A 16,971-nucleotide genomic window follows, 5' to 3' on the forward strand; every position below is an offset into this window, starting at 1 on the left:
CCGCACGTTCCCTCTTCGCCAGTTATTGCAGGTCGCCGCGCGAATTGAAACGCGTGTCCGTCCGGTCCTTTTGACCCGAGCGGGCCATGTCCTGCTGTCCTGCACACACGAACTAATGAACAGTGTATTCCAAATTTATAGTGAAATATCTAAAATGGATGTTTACGTTGTGCTTGCTTTAGTGGCGTGTATCACAAGTTCAAGTGCATGGGAAGTTTCGGAAACAGGTACCTAGGCATATTTAATACAAAACTTTTATTCTACTCATTCTGTTTCATGATACTGCAAATCTTACCTGCTGCGTAAGTAGATCATGAGTAGAGCGTGCAGGTTTTCGTAACTATACCTAGTTATCAAGAGCGCCGAAAGAAATTAGGAATTTACACCGGTGTTACGCTTTCACACAAGCTTTGAAAGAACTATGAAAGCAATAAGTACTTTAATTTAAAATTTATTGTGAGCTTTTCAGTGAAGGAAAATGTCGCGGGAAACCTGCACAAGACGTAGGATTAATTTAATAAATAACAGGTATTTAATTACGTACACAGTTGTGACATCCTAGTAGACCTGACCTGAGGCTAAGGCCAAACCTTTTGATTTAAAAACTGATAAAAGCATTGGGATTTTCAGTAGATGTTTAAAAAATATATATTAACGACCTGCAATAGTCGGGTCGGAAGATCATATCCTGCTGACATAGTATAGACATATGTCTCCTTTTGTTAATAATAAAACTTGAATTTGAAAGAAAAACCTTTTTTTTGTCTGAAAAGCTCAAAAGATATGTTGAACACATGTTCAACAATTGTCCAAGTGTTTGTGGTAACACGGTGACTCTTTTCGGTAAAGTTATGTAGGTACAGATTTTTTTAGTCCACTTCGCCTTTACATCTACCTATTTCTGCTGTTAAGTGAGTGAATGTTCCAGTGATCGCGGTAGCAAACTTCAGCGCAGAATTACCGTGCAAAATGACTGCCAGAAACCAAGGCGACAAGCTATTTATCCTTGCCTGGTACCGGAATGGCAACGACACGGCATTCTACAGGTGAGAGCAATTTTATATTGCACCTATAGCTAGTCACTCACAAATCGCATACACAGAAAATATAGATATGTAAAATTTTGGATATTTTTGCTTGATCAGACAGAATCAATAGTTTTCCCGCGATTTTGCAATATTTAGAAAAGGTTTTTTGACGCCGAGTGGACGTAGCACTTCCAAACTTTCGCATGTATATTATTAGTATAAGATTGCTAGGATATTCTTGACAACTTTGGTTTCCAATTCTGTGTATTTAGGAAAATATGTAGATGTCACCACGCTTAGGGTTTTTGAACTCATATAAATTATAGTATAACTTTATACGAGTACGTTATATACGATGACGTAGCTCGAAAGTCGGTGGTGTACCTATAGTTGGGGGCTGGCCGGGGAAGTTCGGGGCTTAACTGGAAGTTAAAAATAAATAGACAATTTATGAGTGTAAGTACCAACCACTACGATATTTAAAAGATTTTAGGTATGTTATAGGTAGGTAAAATAAGACTTGTTTTTATTACCTAAGTAGTAAGTAATTTATGTGGTTTGCGGCGACACCAAATAGGCACTTGTAAAGAACAGATCTTATTACGTTTGTACAGATCTGCCTTGCGATATTTAATTGGTCTAAGATCAACATGAATTTGAATCGGAATAATTAGGTAGCTGTATGGTTGTGCAGCTACCACTGGTGCCGGGAAAATATACGCCGAAACTTATGCTGCCAAAATTGTCTTTTCTGTAATGTAACGCAACGCTATTAAAAATAAATGTAACAAAACTTAGGAAGGTCAAATCTATTTACTTACCTACCTAAATATAAAGATAGAATTCGGTGAACAACAAAATTAAGTTATGAAAACGGCGACTGGCCGTTTGTCGGATCTACTACCTCACTGTCGGATTTTGTAAGATCGGATAGTAGAAGTATGAATTCACATGGCTGCTGGGTTTTGTTTTTCCTTCAGTCCGTGTTCGGTTTTTAGCATGATTCTTGTTCTGAGCTTGTGTGTATCGTACGCATGGGACGCATCGCACGCATCGGATCGTAGTATTCTTTGTATAGAAACTCATATAAGTGCGTCCACCTGTCCGCATCGTAAGTATCGCACATTTCTATACAAAGCAACAAATCCGATACGTCCGAAGCGTACGATGCGGATAAGTGGACGCCTACCTTTAGTCTAACATCTGGTAGCATGGTGTACTGTTGTGTTGCTCTGAAGATGAGCTCGGTTGAGTTCGAAACGCGTCAGTGTAGTGTGGTGGTGGTTGATAGATGAGTTTGTGTGTGTGTTCTTACAGTGTGGAGGTGAAGAACTGCATGAACACGCATATTTTGCATAAGCTTAGCTATCGTAAGGTCGCGGGTGAGCAAGGAAATTCTTTTAGTTCATTGATATGGACCTCCGCAAAGTAACGCCTGATTCAATAATTTATTTTAAATTATACATAAAATAAATAAATACTTACCTGAATAACATGGGACAATTGACTCCAATTGACCTAGTCGCAAAGACCCTAACTTAGCTAAGCTTGTACTATAGGTACTAGGCAATGAATAAACATAGATACTTACATATTATATACCTACGTACTTAAATACATATTAAACGATCAAGCCTAACATAGAAATATATGCTGCCTTACCGGGAATTTCAATCCCGGACCTCTAGCTTCGTTTAGGTTCTCTAACCAAGCCGATCGTTCATCGTATAAAACGTAATAACAAACTTATTCTTGTTTGGCAGCCGAGACTTGCGTGAGGGGGGGCGCGCTGTTGCCCCAGGAGGCCGATACCAGCTGGTGGAGGCCGAGGACGAGGCTCGACTACGGATCCGCCAGGTGCAGCCTTCCGACGCCGGAGTCTACAAGTGCCTCGCCGACTTCGAGTCCAGCCCCTCGCTGAAGACTTTCGTGCGACTTAACGTTATTGGTAAGATGCAATTGTCCTTTGGTAAATTTATGTAAAAATAATTAATAAGTATGTGGAATTTTAAAATGTTTCTAGAATTTATAATAAGTTGAATAACACTCTTTTTATATCCAAATTAAACAAATTTGAATGTAAAAACAAAATAAAAACCTGGCTGAAAAAAATGAATTAATGAACTGAAAATATCCTAATAATATGACATAGCCCAATTCGTGCCTTGTCGGACACACTAACACATATACACGTGCGCGCACACACACGCACACACACACACACACACACAACACACACACACACACACACACATTTTTTCTATTTTTTTTTCTCTTTCATATTTTTTTTATTCTACTGGATGGCAAACGAGCAAGTGGGTTTCCTGATGGTAAGAGATCACCACCGCCCATAAACATTTGCAACACCAGGGGTATGGCAGATGCGTTGCCAACCGGGTGTGTAATGATCGGTATAACAACATTTTATATAATTTCACTGGATATAACAACATTTGATATAATTTCAAAGGATAGGAGCTTCGCAGAACTTTTTTATAAAATAAACCTAACCTAACCTAATCCAAAGTACGTCATGTCGAATTAATAACAATAGAAATGTTTGGCTTTTAAGATAAATTGCATTATATCAATTGTTGTTATATCCTTCGAGCGGCACCCTTACCAACCTAGAGGCCTAAGATGGGATACCTCAAGTGCCAGTAATTTCACCGGCTGTCTTACTCTCCACGTCAAAACACAAACAGTATAAGTATATTGTGAAAGATTTCGTACTACCTTCTTAACTAAGTTTCCAATATCAAACCACTGACCTTCATAACTCATACATAACACAGGTTATCTTAGCATGATGGTCAGAGGTCTTACCCGGTATGGCTCCTGACAAGCCCATTTAACTTGGTTTATCATTCTGTAAATAGTAATAAGTGGCTTATTAAATAAATATATAATTATTATTTCTATGAAATGTCAAATATCTGATTGGTTATTTGGAGTCTTTTTTTTTTATTTCAACTCCAAATTTGTTACTTTTACGGGTATCGCAGAACTTTTTTATAAAATAAACCTAACCTAACCTAATCCAAAGTACGTCAAGTCGAATTAATAACAATAGAAATGTTTGGTTTTTAAAATAAATTGCATTATATCAAATGAAAATTATATCAATTGTTGTTATATATCCTTCGAGTGGCACCCTTGCCAACCTAGAGGCCTAAGATGGGATACCTCAAGTGCCAGTAATTTCACCGGCTGTCTTACTCTCCACGTCAAAACACAACAGTATAAGTATATTGTGAAAGATTTCGTACTACCTTGTTAACTAAGTGTTCCAATATCAAACCACTGACCTTCATAACTCATACATAACACAGGTTATCTTAGCATGATGGTCAGAGGTCTTACCCGGTATGGCTCCTGACAAGCCCATTTAACTTAGTTTATCATATTGTAAAATAGTAATAAGTGGCTTATTAAATAAATATTATTATTATTATTTCTATGAAAATGTCAAATATCTTCTTACTGACACAACCCCGTATGTGTCTAAGCGATGTTTAATTTACGGTTTTATTTTTTAGACAGGACAATTTTCGCACATGTTTAAAGAACATTTAAAAAAACTGAGATTTGAACGATGATAGCCTAGTGCTTTGACCTATGGCCTAAGGTCACAGGCAGAGGATCTTGGGCTCAAACCCTAGCACCACCGAGTTTTTAGAATTCAAGTGCGAAATTACATTTGAAATTTATCACGAGTTTTACGGTGAAGGAAAACAACCTGAGGAAACTTGCATACCCCTGCGAAGCAATTCAATGACGTGTGTGAAGTTATCAACCGCACTGGGGACACGTGCGAACTATACCTATATATCCGAAGCTCTCTCAGTAGGCCGAGATGACGTTGTCATTTATGAATTGGACAATTTTTTCTATTCCTTTTAGTATTTTTTTATTTAATATTTTTTTCTCACTTACATTTTTTTTTTACTTTCCTTGTAGTCGAAGTGAAAAACAGTGTTTAACTCGGGAAAAACACCAAAATCGCACTCGAAATATTGGCACCCTCTCTGTACTCGGGTGCCACCTTATCACGTGTGGTATTGGTTCTTTTACTCCCTTGTTGAACAATCTACTATTAAATACATATAGGTACAAATACCTAGTATGTTTTGACATCTGCCTTTGTTATCCCGTTGTTCTTTAATAAAAACAAAAGTTCAATTTTATTCGTAAACCAGACCAACTAGTCCCGTGGAACTCGGTAAATGTTTACCGCTGCAGAGGAATATAGCGCTCGCGGTCCGATTAATTGGCTCTCTAGTTTAATGAGGAAGCTGACAGCGGAACATTTCCGTCCATTTGCCCAACAATTATGCGCCGCAAACACTTCATAATACCTATTAGTTAACATTAACAGACACCAAACTAAAATTCTATGACTCACTTGATCGCAAATGACCATTTGAAAACATTGTTTCTTTTTGAAATCAAATTATTATACCTAATATTTAAGGGCATTTCTCCGCTAATTGGAAAATCGTTGTCCTTGGCTTTTTTTCAAAAAACGTGTTGAGATAAATGTCAAAAAAAATGTTTCTGTGTTGAAAAACAACCATATTTTTAAACCTGTCTAATATTATACCAAAAGTACAACTACCTATTTAATTACAAGTTTTCAAACACCCCAAAGTCCCCTGACATGAAATGTGTCCAACCCAGAATTTTATAAGTAAGTACTTATCAATAATATTAGCCGTCTTACAAATTAGCAAGATTTCTCTATTGAGCTTAAAAAGATGAATACTACTTACTATTGATGATGATAATAAAGTAGTAGGTATTTGGATTAATATGCATGTCATTTTATTAACATTTTTAATCAAACCCTGTTGATTGATTATGACTAATATAAAAATAATTGATAATTTTGACATTTGTACATACCTATACATACATTTATATAGGTCTACACAACACTGTAGTTTATTTATTTATTTTAAAAATATTAAGTACAGTGAATTTACAGTAAATACCAAATCATTCACAATGTCAGTTGTAGTAAATTATAAACTTATAAAATAACAGATAACAATTATTACTTACACACTAAATTACAATAATTACCCATTCCATTAATAAATCCATACAAATAAATAAATTGTAGTTTTGTTGAAAAACCATTTTTACTGTTTAATTCATCATAATTTGAAGAGAAAGTTACCAAGGGACTGCTCAAATTTTCCAATTAAGTAGTCGAGGAATACCCTTAAACACATCACCATTTTACGTTGTGAATTTTCTTTTTCATTGACCTTCCGCCCTAGGCCCGGGTGGCATCAACATCCATTTTCATTTCATTCATTGTGAGAGATAGCCTGTGCTCAGCAATGGGTCGCATTTATACCTAAACAAGTACCCTATCCTTTACATGCGGGTTCACTCGCCGTTACGAAACTCGAAATTGCGAGATTTAACTAAATTCCAACTACACCTAGGTCTTCATTTAGGTTGTATTAAGAGACCTTGTATAATTTCACATCTGTAGTAGTCTACACACATAAGTCACACTCACTACACACTACATAAGTCTAAGTCTCTATCGGTTAAGATTTTGGGATTTTACATGAATCCCGTGGGAATGTTACGATGAAATGTAGTAGCTTATGTGTTATTTCAGAGGTCCGGCTATCTCCATACTTACATACCAAATTCCAACAAAATCCGTTCAGCCGCAGACACACACACACACGCACGCACACACAAACTTTCGCATTTATAATAAATATTAGTAATACTCGTTTAATAGGATGTTTATTAGACCTGAATAACCGGCAGTGAATTCAAAAGCACCTACTCGAGTCGCTTTCCAAAGTAGACAACACGACAGTAAGATGACATGTGATCAATCCCAATTAGATCCCTTCGACGGTTATCGCGAATGTCTGACACAGACGGGGGGAGTAAATGTGACCTTCGGGAAACATTGACATACATTTTATTATTGCTCTCTTCCTGTATTTTATTATAGGGCAGGAACAATGAACTCGGGAAATTCTTACTGACCGCATGACAATTTCAACACACTTTCGTATGTACCCTTTGACATATTTTATTTATGCGTGCATAAAATAATAGCTATTAAGTATGTAAGCATACATAATACCTACTGGTATAGGATATGAAAACAGTAAGTAATTTATTGAATCAGGCGTTACTTTGCGGAGGTCCATATCGATGAACTAAAATAATTTCACCCGCGACCTTAAGATAGCTAAGCTTATGCAAATATCCACAGTCAGATCAAAATTTGCCAAACATCTGTTAGAATCAAATCATTCTTAAGCTTTGCCAAGCTTACTTTGGGACTAGGTCAATTGGTGTGAATTGTCCCGTGATATGTATTTATTTATTTATTCTTTATCCTCCTAACGCCCAAGTAAAATTTTTGATTTATGAACATCAAACTTAATGTCATTTATGATAGAGTTTGATTTAAAATTACAATAAGTCCTTTATAAAGGACTCTGAGCGTTAGGAGGATATTAGACTCGGATTCGTATGAAGTGTTTCATTTTTGCGGCATGGGGTTTCGTCTCCATGTTCCGGAATACATGGAGATAATTAAGTACAATAGTATGGGGTCTATTATTTTATTAATGAGCAGGTATTTAGTATCATCTCCCTTGCTACGGTTTGATTCTAATTTCAGTAATTACAGTTAATAAAACACGTCTTGACAGTAAATAAATTAAAAAGTCAAGGTAGTTTTATATGACGATTAAAAATTATTAATATTTTGTGGGTAGTTTTGTTTGAGAAAATATATGTATACATAGGTGGGTACTTACAGTGACAGATTAAAATGGTTGTTGTGATTTGTTAGTCTAACATCTGGTAGCATGGTGTAGGGTTGTGTTGCTCTGAAGATGAGCTCTGGTTGAGTTCGAAACGTGTCAGTTTAGTGTGGTGGTGGTGATAGATGGGTTTGTGTGATTTTGTGTGTATTCTTACAGTGTGGAGGTGGAGGAACTGCATAAACACGCATATTTTGCATAAGCTCAGCTATCTTAAGGTCGCGGGTGAGCAAAGAAATTCTTTTAGTTCATGAAAACGATAATTTAACGAAGAATGGGAACGGGCCGATTTTTGAAATCACATTCTGTAAAAATACCGAAGTTACCGAGTTTAGCTCGACATGTTTCGGGCCAATCCGTAGCCCTTCTTCTTAGGAGCAACGCGACTCTGCGGCTGCTGCAACACGCGCATCATTTAATATGAGTGAGTCTCACGGTAGTTTCATGTTCAAAATATGAGTACCTTGTTATCAGATACCTACCTACCTGGTAGGATACTTTTAACAGGATACGAATAAGGAATATAATAAGTATTTTATATGGAACCAGCTTCCTGGGACAGTGTTTCTGGAGCAGCACAGCTTAGGGATCTTTAAAAAACGAGCCTATCAATCTCTCAAAGGGCCGGCAACGCCCTGTGATATCCATCGTGTTGGCAGGTGTCCATAGGCGGCGGTGATTGCTTCTCATCAGGTGACCCGTATGCTCGTTTGCCCCTTGTTGTATAAAAAAAAACTTTTAGTAAGAATAAGGTCGTCGGTGAGCAAAGTAATTGTTTTTAGTTCATTAATTATTTCTCATGATAACCGTGTGATGTACACACGATATTTACGCACCCCTTTTCTCGACCTAAATAAGTTTGATTTTGTTTCCGTTTAATTACGATCCCATTATTACCAAACAGAACCACCTCAGCATCTCTGGGTGGTGCAAAGGAACACTACCACCCCGGTGACCAAGGCCACTGGCGGCGCGAACAACAGTCACCAGGTCGGGCCCTTTTACATCGGTGACACAGTGCATCTCTTCTGCATCGCGTTTGGAGGTCAGTCTTGAGGTGCATATTTCACATGGAAGCCTGTCCAATAGTGGCATGGATGGAGTGAACATTTTCGTTAGGCATCCCGGAAAGAGAAAAAGCATGAGTTAGGTTGTATGTCTTCGGATGCAACATCTCAGAGTAAGTTAACACAAACTTTGCCATACTTGTCATCAATGACGTCGTATTAAAAACTCTCTCAACATAGGTATACAACTTAGACTGTAAGTATATATAATTAAGTTAGACCTAAGGCTTTAGAATAAAGACAGTATTTACACATCATTCGTGAGTTTCACTTTGTCCCTTCATATCGTCTCCTTACTACTCGTAATGTACCTAACTATCAAAAAAATAGAGCAGGCTCGCTTGGTCCTAAAACGCGCTGGCTAAAACCAAAAAGTAGTTTCTGGGAAATTGCATTCGTTTTTATAATATAATTCCAAAAAATATTACAAATGAGTCGGATACAAAATTCATATCTATTGTCAAGAAGACATTAATATCTAAGGCTTATTATAAATTTAATGATTATATCATGGACAGGGATATTTGGAAAGAATTCCGATCCGCATTAGCGACCCCTTCAAATAGCGAACCTACTGTGTTAAAAATAAAGTTGTGTTAAATACTTGTGATGTATAGATATCATTTAATAATATTGTAAATCTGTTTAAAAAAAATACCTCGTTCAGTTTCTTGCCGGATTCTTCTCAACAGAGGTTTTTCCGAACCGGTGGTAGATTTGTTTTTGACATCCATAAGATAAGTGCTTGTTATAGCCTAAATTAAATAAAGATATTTTGACTTGACTTGAATCGAATTCCTAATAGAATTACGTGGAGCACTTACACTTTAGCCCAGGGAAATCAGAGCTGATTTTTAATGGCAGGTAAGCCGCAACCGTCGGTAACATGGTGGTCGGAGCAGCGGCAGCTAGAGAGTAAGACGGAGAGGCTGTCGGAGCACCGTATACTCGGCGACGTGACCTACGCGCCGCTGCGCCGGGAAGACCATGGCCGCGTGTTGACGTGCCTCGCCAACAACAACAAAATCGTCGCGCCCTTGGCCATCGATGTCATCATCGATATGTACTGTAAGTATTTCGTAGTGTAAATACAGTACTTAATTTTAGTGATAATAAGAGCAACAATTTTTTTAAATTACACCTATATAAATATGGTTGGAAATGGTAAAAAGTTGTGTCAAATTTGAGACGTGGTTAAAGTAAATAATAGGAAATCACAACTCTATAATTGTGTTAGCTTGTCGAGAATTTTATTCTAGCGGTAATATTGTAACAATACACAAAATGTCACCACTTAAGTATGTATAGTATTCTGGCGGTTGTTATTTCGAAAATCGGTAGTATGTTTGAAAGGCTTTTGAATTGATGTTACCCTATAAAATACATAGAGTATAAAACCTGAGAGGATACCTCAAGAGTATTGTTTCTTTTAAAGAAACAATCTCTGGGTTTTTAAAACCATTTAGTCAAGATACTTTAACTAATGACGATTAGTCGAGAAAAAACATGTGGTTTTTAAAATTGGTACCTACAGTTGAAGGGTCCATGGAAAGAACGTGTCTAGGTCTACTCACCTATGCAACTTTTTGAGTTATAGCGGTTTGAAAGTTACTCATCACGAACAATTACTATGGTTACCATTTATTTAAAAGTAAAAAAATATATATATTGTTTTCAGATTATTTAATTCAATGATAAGTCATAGTAGGTACTTTGCGAGCTCTACATTTTGAGATTAAAATCTCAATTTAAAAAAAAGTTGACTAGGCATGTTCTTGCCGTGGACCCTTCAGTTGTTCTTCGAGGAGTCTTTACAAACATACCTTATGTCCTCTAGGGGAAACTATGAGCCAACGGTAGGGTAGGGAGAGAAAGATCTTTTTAGTAGATTTTTGCTCACATCTCAAAACATTTAAGAATATCACCACATTTATTTCTACAATACTTAATTACCTCCCTTAAAGTTTCTACAATAGATAAGACTGTATATGCATTATATCATATTATTATTTATACTACCATATTGTACCCAGTGCCCCCAGAGCTGATATCAGTGAGGAGCCTAGGTGAGGATGGCGGACGCGCTAGTTCGGAAAACACTTTGGTGCTCCAGTGTCGCGTGCTGGGCGCTCGTCCTGCACCGGAGATCCTTTGGCGCCTGGGAGACTCGGAACTCGACGAGTTAGAACAGAATGTCACTGTGAGTTATTCTTAGTTACTATTTATTAAGAGTAATGTCTTCATCAAAGCCAAAAACAGCAGACTATTTTAACTGTAGAATAGTCATGTCATGTGTTACAGAGCTGCACTTAATTTTATTGTATTAGAAAAAATATTTCGATAGGACATTGTCAAACTCATGCTACGGTTTTGATTTGTCAATGAACTCCTTAAAGAACTCCAATCCCTACTATGTTAATATTAAATGCGAAAGGAACTCTGCCCTTCTGTCTGTTACGCTTTCACGTCGAAACCACTGACTGATTTTGATGAAATTTGGTATAGACATAATTTGAACCCCAAGGACCAACATACATAGGATACCTTTTATTCCGGTAGAGGGCGCCACCGCGCGTTAACCTAGATCCGCGCAGACGTAGTCGCGGGCATAAGCTAGTGAAAAAATATATGGGCAAGGTTGCGGTTACGTTGCTGTTGGAATGCAGCCTGTACTAACGTGTCTTCGTACTTTGATGATTCATCTCTAATACATCGACAGATAGATACTTCCCAGCGGTTGGTGGTGAGCGAGATCAGCGTGAGCATAAACTACACGTGGGACGAGGCGAAGCTGACCTGTTGTGTGCACACTGTGCGGCGCGACGCCGACGCCGACGAGTTCACTTGCGCTGAGCCACTTCCACTTACTGTGACCTGTTAGTAACATAGCCATACCTTGGGCACCGAGAGGAAAGATCGACGCCTATCTGCTTTGTCCGTACAATACTTGTCAATTTATTCAAAGCCTTCCTTTCGTTCCTCAACAAGCTTAGCAAATGCAATGCATGTGGGTTTAGATCCAGCAAGTTGCAAACATTTGCACGATGAACCAATATTTTCGTACGGTTACTCATCTTGTCTCTATTCTAGATACGAGAGACTTTAAGTATAATTTCTTATTTAACGTTATTGATTAAAATATATTGCTTCGATGTTTAGCATTACTACATTTCTTAGTACCTAGTGTTAGGTCTGAATTTATCAGGTCATTTTTTATTTTACAGATCCACCGGTATTACAGATCACTGTAGATGGTGAAGTGAAAGTCGGCTCCCTGCCCGTGATCAAAGGATCGAACGTGACTATGAACTGCACATACCTGGCCAACCCGCCTGCTTACCAACTCATTTGGTTCCATGAGGTTAGTCAGGTAGTACTAGATAAATAATGGATACATCCACCACCACCTGATGTCGGCTGCCGCCTTCCTTAGGTCACGATTGAGTGTGTTCTAATCGGCGTTAGTCGATAGCTAGGTAGTTCTATTATCAAGCTCAAGTTCGAACTCGTTGAAGCAATAATCATCTGTCTCTTCTTTCATTCATTAGGATAGGACAGAGAATACACGAAGTTTTAATTTCAGAGTCCACGAATTCAAATTCTAGAAACATTTTACTTCATCCTTCCTTACCATTCGCGCAATATAATTCAAAACGTATGCCTGACTTCAGGAGGACATTATGACGACGTATGAAGGCAACAACAACGACACCAATTTCCATCCGATCCTGGAGATGACTAATGTCAATGAAACGCACGAAGGAGTGTACGCATGTGCTGCTGTTAACAACGAGGGAACCACTCACAGCGAACTAGTCATTCTTAACATCACTTGTAAGTTTTCTCTGTGAATAAATTGTTTTATGTGTGTGTGTCTGGCAAAAGCCGATGATAAAGTGACCGATAAAAACAAGCAAATTATAAGTAACACGGCACGGCACATGTATTAGTCCAATGCCAAATGCCCAAATGAGCAACAGATTTTGTTTATATTGTTTAGTGGCGTATCTAGCTAGGTAGATAATCCAGGATTCCGCTGCAAAAAGAAATTGAGTCCCCAAATTTTTGCTTTCTTGGCGTTTTTTGTGCTTAGAGGCAGAACTAGACGAAATTTGCAGACTGTAGTCCGAGGGCCTCGGTGCACAGCACCGCCTAGTCCTCCGATGGCCACGCCACTGGTGCCCTTTGTACGAGTACAGTTGAACAAATTGAATCATGATCCAGGGTGACCTTTGTGCTACTAATGTCATGTTGACATCTCATACTTTTTTCAAGGAAATCATAGTGAAATTGATTATTAAAAGGTTTCACCCTGGGTCATGATTCAATTTGTTCGACTGTACATGATTCAACTGCAGTGCACCGTGTAATGTGCCGAGGCACTCTTAGCACGGAGTTAACGGTGCTGTCGCTTTAACCTTACCATTTTCTATTTGCCAGATCCAGCGTACTGTGAAGATGAAAGTATAGCAGAGTATGGTGTGGGAGCAAATGAGGAAATAAATATAACTTGCAAAGTGAAAGCGAACCCCGCGCCGTTGAAATACGGCTGGGTAGTGATGAATGAAGAAGCCAACGCCAGTATTTTCAACAATCGAATGCCTCTCAACATAACTGAGACTGAAAACGCTACATTTCTGTATACCCGGCCAAATGACACGGCATTTAGTGAGTCACTCACTAGTTTTGTTAATTAGCATCAACCACATTTATTAAGTCTTATTGGACCTTCTGTTTACTGAAATATTATGCTCTCATTTTAAAAAGGCCAGCAGTTACTCCAGGTGCGGTAAAGTGCGGTTTTACTTATTACAGGCACGATATTTTGTTGGGGAATAAATAAGGTGGAAGGAAACAATCTACCCGAAACACCCTGCGCCTTCCTAATTACCGACCACACAGTGCCTCGGCCGCCTACTGATTGCGTGGCGCTCAAAGCTGACCAGGAGATCACTATTACTTGCGAGAAAGGACATGACGGCGGTCTGCCGCAGGTAAAATTCAATTCTTGTGAAAAATACTCCCAAATATGAAACTGAGACTAGTGAATAATGATTGAACAAATAATTAAATACAAAATCACGTAGAGAACAGTATATCCACTAGTTGACGGCTGATTAAAATTTAACAATTGAAATTAGCATAGGCTTAGTTTTCTTTTGCATGTTCCAGAAATTCACATTCATCGCCAAATCAACGGGTTCAGAGGATGTACTGGTAACAATAACCAATTTAGAGCCCAAATTCATCATACAAGATTTATCACAAGAGGCCTATAAATTCGAAATAGTAGCGACAAACGAGAAAGGAAGCAGCAAAGTAGTTGAAATCGGTAGCGACAACATTATAGACGAATCAGCTGGTGTGTACCTTAAAATAAGAGCTAACTTTTTATAAATCATGCAGATATTACTTTTTTATTGCAAATTGTCTTTCAAAATCAAAGACGGGCCTCTTTTATGCCTGCATTTGAACATATCAACACAGTTTACTCTGAAAGTTTCTTTGACTCAGCGTTTTAGACTCTAGAGCGATTCAAATGGGCCCGTTTATGCTTGTTTTATTAATCTTGATTGTATTATTACACATTGAAGATGCAGAACCAAAGAACGCAGTGGCCAACATCACGACGTTAGCGCTAGCGCTTTGCGGCGGCGTGCTGCTGATCGCGCTAGCCGCGTGCGGGCTGGTGCTGTGCGCGCAAGAGCGCCCGTCGTCGGACTTAGCGCGTAATAATAACCCGCCGCTTTGCGCTTACAATACTGAAGGTAAGGCTACCTAGTTTATTATAATGATCTTGAACATAAAAACTAGAGCGCCCACGCTAGGGCTAGTTGGGTTTCTGTCTAAGTCTAGACAAAACATTATTTTTCTGTGTAGGTACCTGATTTCTCTATCGCTTCCTATTGTGGTGTACAATAGTCATTGTATCGTATTTTATTTTATTTATTAATAAATCTGTACTTTGGTTGGACTCTGCTTATACATATCGTCACTACTTTAAAAAAATGTCGTATCTAAAATCAATAAATATGTCAACAAAATTGAACCTTGACATAATGTTCATAAAGTTCATACAGAAAATTATTTATTTTGCGGTACGAGTTTTTTTTTAAGTAGTGACGATATAACATTCAATGTGATAGATAAATGTGCAGCATTGTACGGAGTGCTGCACTTCAGTTCATACAAAAGGAAGTCTATCTGTTTGCGTCCTTAGTATTTTTTACTTACCTTACAGAAACAAACTGCAACGATAGCGATGAAAGCGAATGCAACGTCAGACGGACAGAGTCATTCCGTAGGGCCATGACGAGGTATCCATCCAAGAACTTCGACGTACGGAGAACCAGCTCCTTCCACTCAGCTCGATATCTGCACGACTTCCCCGAGTTTGACAGCACTCCTAAACACAGCGACATGTTGAGGCACAGCGCTAGTTGCAGAGTGCACTCGATGCAAAATATTAACAGAAGAAGAGACATGGACAATCTCTGCGACCATTTAGTCACGCATTTACCGCCTGAAGTAAATTATATTCCAATAACGGTGAGGCCCGATATTGCATTATGTATTTTGTTATTACGACTATAGTTAAATTCCTACGTATAACATCAATATTGTTTTAGACGAACACATTCCACACAATGCCAAAGAAGATGCGGCATAAAATGGCGAAAGAGATAAGTGATGAGGCGTCAGTCATAACGCAGACATCCGATGGCTTCTCTTTGCCACCACCGCCTGACGAGTTCGGCACATACCGATCAGGCACCAAGATCAAGGATATACCGAAGCCTACTCCAACTTACACCGCTGTTAGGAAGAATTCAAGCAAAAGGGATGGGTCGAAGCAACAACAACTGTACAAGAACGCGATGTCTCCAATGAACACGGTCGGGCTCCCAACCGTAAGCGGTACGAGCGGCGTCTATTCATATCCTGATGAGGACGGCCGCCAGGTAACTACTAACCCTTTCGACGACTCTTCATAGCGTTTCATTTCATTATCGTTTTCACTAACACTCATTCCGTTATTTTGAAGGAGTTGCTGCGAACGCCTGGCGCCTTAACGACTTTCCAAACTTATTCTAGTCCCAAGGAATCTGGACTGTGAACTATGTTCACGACTCAGGGCTTTGCATCTAGACCAAACTTTAGATCTCATTAAGCATGTTGACAATGGAAGAGAGGACGTAGTAGTTTTAAAACACTCGTTGTAATGGATATTATTTATTTTACAAAAATAGAAACATCAACTGAGTACGTTCTACCGGACATAGAATCGCATCGGATATTTTCTCATTTAACATGCACATGATTAAAATAAACTAACTTATTGACATGATGTATTTTGCGGTAATCGAACATTAACTTTAATGTCATGTGACTCATCATTATCGCATGTGGTGTAGCGATAACTGACTATTCACTGCCATTAAAATAGCATAAGAATCAAGTGTTTGTAGTGTTTAGAGATAATAATTTAATTTGATATTATGTACTAGTTTTATAACGATCTATGAAAATGAAATACGAAAATAAAAAATCTTTTAGTCACTATTGCTTTTTTTATATTCACAACCTCACGGAATAATGTGGGTAAGCAGAATGTCCAAGAATATTAAAAATAATACAAAAGATATGATGTAGTTTAGTGAATGTCAAATACAGGCAACGGAATATTATTTCATATACTTAAATAATGACTTAAATAAAAATGTAGTTAGAAAACTAAACTATATTACTAGCAGTTCAATCCATTCGATCCAAGTGCGCCTGCGCAACTGAAAGTCTATCGATGAGGCGTTGCGTATTCGGCCGCGCCTGGAAACAAAACAACAGATATATAAATAAATCCCACTACTATCCCATTCATATTATAAATGCGAAAGTTTGTCTGTTCGTTTATTTGTTCGTTTTATTACCTTATCACGCTTAAACCGCAGAAACGATTTGGATGAAATTCGGTATACACATACATAGGATAGACACTGTATAGTTTCTACTGCGCTACCCGGGGACAATGTACTAGACAACATAATGATGAAGATGCTGTAC

At 38.2% G+C, this 16,971-nt stretch overlaps 2 protein-coding genes across 4 annotated transcripts in view; one reads left to right on the plus strand and one right to left on the minus strand.

The window, feature by feature from the left end:
* LOC141428164 (MAM domain-containing glycosylphosphatidylinositol anchor protein 1-like) lies at positions 1 to 16,471 on the plus strand. Of its 2 annotated transcripts, XM_074087959.1 has the most exons (16): positions 1 to 227; positions 929 to 1,046; positions 2,792 to 2,976; positions 8,748 to 8,888; positions 9,775 to 9,978; positions 10,944 to 11,110; positions 11,630 to 11,786; positions 12,135 to 12,271; positions 12,582 to 12,744; positions 13,351 to 13,578; positions 13,726 to 13,904; positions 14,083 to 14,272; positions 14,505 to 14,678; positions 15,152 to 15,459; positions 15,540 to 15,872; positions 15,956 to 16,471. In XM_074087959.1, the coding sequence occupies exons 1-16, from the start codon at positions 116 to 118 to the stop codon at positions 16,025 to 16,027; spliced, it is 2,868 nt and encodes a 955-aa protein (XP_073944060.1). In that variant the 5' UTR covers positions 1 to 115; the 3' UTR covers positions 16,028 to 16,471. The 2 variants fall into 2 exon arrangements, with proteins under 2 accessions (XP_073944060.1, XP_073944061.1); XM_074087960.1 differs by lacking the exons at positions 1 to 227; positions 929 to 1,046; positions 2,792 to 2,976 and adding an exon at positions 7,794 to 8,267.
* Positions 16,128 to 16,971, minus strand: part of Nup154 (nuclear pore complex protein Nup154) — a 17,064-nt gene continuing 16,220 nt past the window's right edge. For both annotated transcript variants that reach the window (XM_074087957.1, XM_074087958.1), the window contains exon 25: positions 16,128 to 16,737. In XM_074087957.1, coding sequence (XP_073944058.1) covers positions 16,666 to 16,737 — 72 coding nt within the window. In that variant the 3' untranslated portion in view covers positions 16,128 to 16,665. The remainder of the gene's footprint in view (positions 16,738 to 16,971) is intronic.

The sequence above is a fragment of the Choristoneura fumiferana genome, chromosome 5, assembly GCF_025370935.1.
Source record: "Choristoneura fumiferana chromosome 5, NRCan_CFum_1, whole genome shotgun sequence".
Taxonomy (NCBI): domain Eukaryota; kingdom Metazoa; phylum Arthropoda; class Insecta; order Lepidoptera; family Tortricidae; genus Choristoneura; species Choristoneura fumiferana.

What these genes read in the sequence shown, in the direction of transcription:
- LOC141428164 (XM_074087959.1), top strand. Translation starts at nt 116, where the DNA reads ATGAACAGTGTATTCCAAATTTATAGTGAAATATCTAAAATGGATGTT. An exon ending in CGTGCGACTTAACGTTATTG is followed by an intron (nt 2,977 to 8,747) that starts GTAAGATGCAAT and finishes ATTACCAAACAG; the next exon opens with AACCACCTCAGCATCTCTGG. An exon ending in ATGACGGCGGTCTGCCGCAG is followed by an intron (nt 13,905 to 14,082) that starts GTAAAATTCAAT and finishes TGCATGTTCCAG; the next exon opens with AAATTCACATTCATCGCCAA.